General features: G+C 37.8%; 1 protein-coding gene across 1 annotated transcript; it reads right to left on the reverse strand.

Annotated features, from left to right (window-relative positions):
• Positions 1-3,990: 3,990 nt before the first annotated feature.
• Positions 3,991-4,963, reverse strand: LOC135642403 (protein P21-like). Its single transcript, XM_065158534.1, has one exon. The coding sequence runs from the start codon at positions 4,946-4,948 to the stop codon at positions 4,262-4,264; it is 687 nt and encodes a 228-aa protein (XP_065014606.1). The 5' UTR covers positions 4,949-4,963; the 3' UTR covers positions 3,991-4,261.
• Positions 4,964-7,904: the final 2,941 nt, after the last annotated feature.

Genomic DNA, 7,904 nt, shown 5'->3' on the forward strand with positions numbered 1-7,904 from the left:
ACATGATTTTCCTGCTTTAATTGTCTCATCCTGATCGAAGCATCCTGGGTCACTCAAAACGCAGATTAAATCATAAACATATATCAAGTAGTTTCATCATCAAAATACGAGATTCAACATAAAGAAGACCTCTAGTGGATGCCGGTGACCTCATCGAAGGATGAAGCTGAAAGTGGATATAGCTCACGTTGACCGAACCACTCTAAAACTCGGTTTGCATTTACTTTGAGCAACTTTCTTTTATAGCAAACTGTCTCTCCTCCTTACTGTACTTTAACTATGTTTACATGCACTTTCAAGTAAACATCTTCCGAGATCGGCTTTAATCGTACGAAGACTTTACGAAACCAGTTTTATCGAAATGAAACATTTTTGAAGACGTGATTTTATCCGCTGCACTAATTCACCCCCTCTCTTAGTGCCGACCCCTGATCCTAACAAGAAGGTCATAAGTTTGACGTGTCAATCACAACTTTTCCTTTGAATAATTGGTTATTTTTGTCCCTTTTGATATCTTCATATTTTGGGATCTAAATTTTTTTTATCAGTTTTAACTTTATTGAGATCACATAGATTTATAATAACATGACTACTATATTAAACTATAAAAGATAAATACAACTCATTGTGAACATTAGAGATCAACCCAAGAACAAAGGAAACTTCGGTTAATTTTTCTAGATATCGATGGACTTCTCAAACTATTGACTTGACTTGGAAATGAGAGTGTAAGAATAGATCGCTCTATATATTAATCACATTAAAATATATTATAATTATTCATTAAATATTTTTCTAATTTAATTTATTATTAATCATAAACTTAAGGATAATTTTTCCTATACCTTTGTTTTTTCAAAAGTATCGTTAAATCCAAAAAAATACTAGAATGATCACTCCTTTATTCTCGTACCCCCTCTTGTTTCTCTCATCACCCTGTCTAATTGCTCTTCTCTTCTCCTATCATCTATTCTTTTTCGTAACCTCCATCCCCTCCTCCACATTTCTCATTTTACTCTCCTTCACTTTCTATTTCTATCGTCTCCTTCCTTCTCCTTTCCTCTTCCTTTATTTCCTTTCATGGATCCAAAAGGTATCGATAGGTATAGAGATGATGACACGACGAGGTGAGAAAAAGAGGGGTAATTTTGAAAATTTAAAAATTAAAGATTAGTATTTGAGAAAAATCAAAGGGAGGATATGGTTCGACAAAAACTTAAAATAAGAATATTTTTTGTAAAAAAATCATTAACCCTCTTTTCAATCATACCATTTAAGTACCTATTGTTGATCGTAATCCTTTGTACAATCAACTCCGAGCATAAAAAGGAACCTCCCAAATGAAGTAAAGGGCTTTTATTTTTTTCTTCAAAGCAAGAAAAAATTTATTAAAAAAGTTAAAACGACCCTCGAACCCCAAAAGAAAAAAAAATTATCCATCCAAATAAATTAAATTATTGGCATTAGTACCGATGTTTTGTTGATATGCATCCATTGTATGACAGCAATATTCTTGATCTAAAAAAAAAATACCATGATAAAGGAAGTGTAGTTGTCACCAAATGGAATTAGAACTAAGGAATATGATGATGATAATGCTCTTGGAGGGAGTCGATAAAAATTTTAAAAAATTATTATTATTGATAGAAGATTACAATAGAGGTAAATATAAAATGATATTTTTTATTTCTTATTATTTGCTTGTCTCTTTCATGTTTGACAAAGTAAGACAATGATAACATGTTTTGTTTGACATCGGTATCATGATTTAAATCTCTCTTGTTAGAAGGTCATAAGTTTAATGTTCCAATCATAACTTTTTCTTTGAATAATTAATTATTTTTGTCCCTTTTGATATCTTCATATTTTGGGATCTAAATTTTTTTTAATCAGTTCTAACCTTATTGAGGTCACATAGATTTATAATAACATGACTATTATATTAAACTATAAAAGATAAATACAACTGATTGTGAACATTAGTGATCAACCCAAGAACAAAAAAAACTTCAGTTACTTTTTCTAGGTACCGATAGACTTCTCAAACTGTTGACTTGATTTGGAAAGAGAGAGTAAGAATAGGTCGTTCTAGATATTAACCACATTAAATTATATTATAATTATTCATAAAATTATTTTTTAATTTAATTTATTATTAATCATAAACTTTTGGATAATTTTTCTTATATCCCTTTTAATATTTTTTTCAAAAGTATCTTTAAATCTAGAAAATTCTTGAATGATTACTCCTTTATTCTTGTACACCCTCTTGTTGCTGCCATCGCTCCTCCTTTCCATTGCTCTTCTCTTCTCCCATCATCTATTATTTTCCATCACCTCCTTCCCCTCCTCATTTCCCTTTTCACTATGCTCCACTCTCTTTTTTTATGTCTCCATCTTTTTTTCATTTCTCTTCCTTTCTTCCTTTTATGGAAGAAAAATGTATCAATAGATATAGAGTCAATGAAATGACGAGGTGAATAAAAGAGAGATAATTTTAAAATTTTAAATTTTAATTATTATTATTTGAGAAAAATCAATTAGAGGATGTCGTTCGATAAAAAATTAAAATAAGAATATTTATGTAAAAAAATCACCCTAAAATTAACCATCTTTTTAGTCAAACTATCCAAGTACCTATTGTTGACCAGCATAAAAAGGAACCTCACAAATGAATTAAAAGGTTTTTATTATTTTCTTCAAAGTAAGAAAAACTGTATTGAAAAGGTTAAAATGATCCTCGAACCCCAAAGGAAAATAAAAAAAATATTATTCATCTAAATTAATTAAATTATTGGTATTAGTACCAAAGTTTCTATTGATGTGAGTTGAGAACAATATTCCTGATCTAATAAAAAATATCATAACAAAGGAAGTATAGTTGTCACCAAATGAAATTAGGACTAAGGAATATGATGATGATGATGATGATGATGATGATGCTCTTGGAGGGAGTTGATGAAAATTCTAAAAAAATATTATTATTGATAGAAGATTACAATAGAGGTAAATATAAAACAATATTTTTATATCTTACATCGTTAATCAATATATGATTTGAGGATAAATCATATATTTAAATAATTAATTTGATCATGTAATTTTAGTATATGATTAAAAAAATTTCTCAAAACTTATATAAATACGAGCCAAATTTGAACCAAATTTGAAGGAATTTTAACTATACATCTAAAACCCTTAAACTCATAATGCCAATCATAACTTTTCTTTCAAATAATTGATTATTATTTTTTATCTCTTTTGATATCTTGGATATCTAAATTTTTCTTTTTTTCATCGGTTCTAATGTTATTGAGATCACATAGATTTATAATAACTTGACTATTATATTAAACTATAAAAGATAAATACAAAATGATTATGAATATAGTGATCAACCCAAGAACAAAAAAAAACCTTCTATTATTTTTTCTAGATGCTGATGGACTTCTCAAACTGTTGACGTTGGCTTTTTCAAAGGCTGTTAAACACAAACTAAAACTTAATCCAATATCTAAATTACCAAAGTCATTTCTAGTCCTTTTGATGAGAAGGCTTCATAACTAGTGGAAATTGACACCACTCTTCAAGACAACCACAACTTTTCTTGGGTGGTGAAATATGTCATGGAACAAATGGAAGTGTTCAGATCCTGCTTCAATCTAATTAATTTCCTGTTACGTATGACAGGATTTTTCTTTCACCCAAAAACAAGCAGAACATTTGGAGAGAGAATGTTAAAGCTTAATTGGTGTTGATAAAAAATCATATCCAGATCTTTAAATGAAAAATCCATGACTTCATATTTTCTATCTGCCTAACTTGTCAAAATAGGACCTCAAGATCTCTTGGAAGTCCTGAGTCAGATGACCTGAAGTACTATAATATATTGCATGTTTATTTGACTTGATGGCCACATTATTCTAGAACTGGTAATCCATCTAACACAAATTCAAATCATCGAGAGAGATCCAAAAAGACCATATGACAAGATCTAAATGTTGTGATATTATTTTTTTCTCGAGTTTGATGCCAACAAGAGATCCTATTGTCGACTTCTATAGAAACTTTCATAACATCAAATGACGTACAACATAGGGATATGAGATATATCACTTGTGCAACAAAGCACTCATCAATTCGGATGTCAATACAGACACCCTCTTATTCGTTGTTATTACTGGGTAATTGGCTTATTATTCTTTTATCTACGAGTAGATTCTTTCGTCCGCCGTCACCTCCTTCTCCTCCCACGTGATAATTAAGGGCAGAAGACAACCCTGTAATTAGTCCCACCGGGGCAGGTGAAGGTGCTGGTTGCGTCGTCCTTGGGGTAGCTGTAAGCATCGGGGCAGTTGTTCTTGAAGAACATGGAGTAGTTTGTCGGCCCGCAACTGCCGGATGTGCAGCAGTACTCATCAGTTTTGAACACGGTGCAAGGGTTGTTGCAGCCGCCCGGCGCCCTCAGCTCCGCGGGGCACTGCCCGTTGATGTCGGCGGAGCACCGTATGCCCCGGCAGTCCCCCGAGGTGGGGCTGAAGTCCATGGGCACGTTGAAGCCGTCGACGAGGGAGATGTCGATGAAGTCCATGTTCTGGAACTGGTTGAGGGCGAACTCGGCCAGCGTATTGGGCGGCGTGCCGTAGCCTTGGCACTCCAGGAGGCCTCCGCAGTCGCCTGTCTGGCAGCTACCGCTGCCGCTTCCATCGAAGGAGCAGTCGGTGCGGGCCCAGACGCGGCCGCCTGTGGTGCCGGGATTGACGTTGATGGTCCAGGTCTGGCTCGGGTCGAGCTGGCGGCCGCCCCCGGGGACGGCGGCGGCCCAGACAGTGAAGGAGCATTGGTTGACGATGTCGAAGGTGGCTGCATGGGAGACGACGAAGAGCAGGGGGAGGAGGAGGAAGGAGAGGCCGCCGAGCGATGCCATTGCTGCACCAGAGAAGGCCATTGCTGCACCGGTAGGAGGAGGGAGTATATATAGAGTGCAAGGAGAGGTAGACGAAGCTTCGAGCGGTTGGCATGGAAGTGACTACTTGACAAAGATGAAGCTTACGGTTGTATGCTGATGACATCATATGTGGAAGTCTATCTCTTGTCCGTGCCATGCATGGTGGAAGGAAGGATCGCTTAGATGCCACGAAAGGAGCTAAGAACCAAATGACACAATGGAATGTGGACGTAAAAGCGTTGGCACGATACGGCCGAGGAAATAGAATAGAAAAGAGGTGCAATGGACAAAGACGAGTTGATGTGGGGTATATACTGGCGGCCAAGTCTCTTTGGCATCATTGAAACTATCTCCACCGGTTAGGCATTTGTTTCCAAGCTGCACAGTGTTTCCACCGGTTAGGCCAAAAGTTTGTTTCCAAGCTTCACATTGACTACAGGTTCGACCTGTGTGGATGATGGGGTCGGATCACATGAGAAATAGTTGGCCAAAAGTTTGACCCTAAATTCTATACAATTCTCCTCTAGAAAGTTAGTTTGATAGACGGTAAAGTTAGCTTGAGATTAACCACGATGATGTATGTATACATGAGTATTAGAATCGAGTAATACTTTTAACTCGATGCTAGTGAAAAGCAGATGGATATTACGATTTTGTTATTATTATTATTGTGTTAATTAATTTAATTTATTTTTTTTTCAAAAATAATAAATTTTACTACTTATATAAAATGTTTTATGTTTGTTGCCTTCGTACGGAATTTATCAATTTACATTATAGAATATTTATATTATGATCATCAATATTAAGTATCGTTTAGCATAGAAGTTGATTGCGAGTAGTAATCTACGAATTAGTCATTAATGGTTTATCATTTCTATGTAAACTGAGTTACATAATTGAGCCAAATAATTGTTAGGATCAAGAGAACTAAGAAGGGGGGGGGGGGTTGAATCAGTGCAGCGGAAAACCTTCTACGATAAAAAAAAAATCTACGTTCGTTCGATAAGAGCGATTTCGGTAGAAAATCCGATTCGTAAATCACTTTAACTTGTAACCAAGCAAGATGCAGTTAAAGCAAAGATATAAAGGCAGTTTCCAGTTATGATAGAAATCAGAACGTAAACGAAAACTGAAATATGATGTTTGTACGATAAAAACGATTTACGTCTAAACGTCGATTCAGAAAATGCAGAGCTTGAAACACGATCGTATATGCGCAGAAGGTAGTAAGCTTTTGAGGAGGTTTGCAGTAAAGATCATATGCTCAAAGTAAATGCAAACCGAGATTTAGAGTGGTTCGGTCAATCTTGACCTACTCTACTTTCGGCTTCCACCACCGATAAGGTCACCGACGTCAACTAGAGGCCTTCCTTCAATAGGCGAAGGCCAACCACCCTTTTACAATTTCACTCCTTTTGACGGGCTTAGGAGACAACCCTTACAAAATTTTCTCTCCTCTCTTTAAAGATCAGAACTTAGAAGAAAAGAGGGAGAAGAACTTTTGGCCTTTACAACAATTTTGAGCTCTAAGAATCACAGAATAAGATTAGGATTTCGGTGTGTTTTTAGTGCCCTTTCAGTGCTGAAAGGATGGGGTATTTATAGGCCCAAACCCAGTTTGAATTTGGAGCTCAAAACTGTTAATTCCCGAAATTCTGGGATCTGGCGGTTGCACCGCCTGACTAAGGCAGTTGCACCGCCTGGCAGAGCTCGAAGACTGAGCCTCTGGGTGGTGCCACCTCTGTCAGGGGCGGTTGCACCTCCTGCTAGAGCTCGAAGACCGAGCTCAGGCGGTGCCACCGCTTGACTGAGGCGGTTGCACCACTCAGCCAGAGCTCGGAGACCGAACCCAGGCGGTGCCACCTCTTGGCTGGGGCGGTTGCACCACCCAGTCTCGCTCGGAGACTGAGCCCGGGCGATGCCACCGCTTGGCTTGGGCAGTTCAACCGCTTGGCAGAAATCAGGGTCCGAATGGGTTGATCCATTCGGCCCAATTTGGGTTTTTCAAGGGCCCAATTGCCCCAAGATTAAGTTAATGGGATCACCTCCCATTTCTAACTTAATCATTGTGCTAACTACGATATTTCCTAAGATATTTACTGCAACTTGCTCCGGTGCGTCAATCGCTTCTTCCGGCGAGCTTCCGGCGCACTTCCGTCGATCATCCAATGAACCCTCGGTGATGCTCCTGCGGACTTCCGGTAAACTCCTGGACTTGCGACGATCCACTTGGCGAGTTCCGATGAGCTTCTTTGGCAAGCTCATGGACTTCTCGGATTTGTTCCCGCATAACCTCCGATGACTGTCCGAACTTCCGTCGAACTCTCGAACTCCCAACGTGATCATTGTCTTGACTTTGGTGCAACTCCTGCTGCATATCTTACATCCATCATAGTTAATCCTGCACACTTAAAACAAAACTTCGATCGAGACAATTAATCCTAAGCAATTAACCAAGTTGTCCGGCATGTCATTGGTCCCTCGACGCTTCGTCCTATTCTTCGGCGCATCGTCCTCTCCTGCAGCCTATTGCCCAATCGGCCAGTTGACTCCGCAACTCCGATATCCTTGGCACAATACCCGCTCTTCTTGGCCCAATGCCCGAGTCCACGGCTCGAAGCCTTCTGTCGATACGTCGATCGATCCACCGGCCCGACGTCCAATCTTCTGACATGTTCCTCTAGCACAACATGATTTTTTTGCTTTAATTGTCTTATCCTGATCGAAGCATCATGCGTCACTCAAAACACAGATTAAATCATAAACATATATCAAGTAGTTTCATCGTCAAAATACGAGATTAACAATCTCTCCCTTTTTGATGATGACAACCACTTGATGACGGAGTTAAACTTAACTCCCAGAGTTTAAACAAACTCCTCCTATCAATATGCCATATTGATAGAACCTTGAATTCAAACTGAATTCAAGTCATTGCAATATTCATCATGAA

The sequence above is a fragment of the Musa acuminata genome, chromosome BXJ3-7 (genome assembly GCF_036884655.1).
Source record: "Musa acuminata AAA Group cultivar baxijiao chromosome BXJ3-7, Cavendish_Baxijiao_AAA, whole genome shotgun sequence".
Taxonomy (NCBI): domain Eukaryota; kingdom Viridiplantae; phylum Streptophyta; class Magnoliopsida; order Zingiberales; family Musaceae; genus Musa; species Musa acuminata.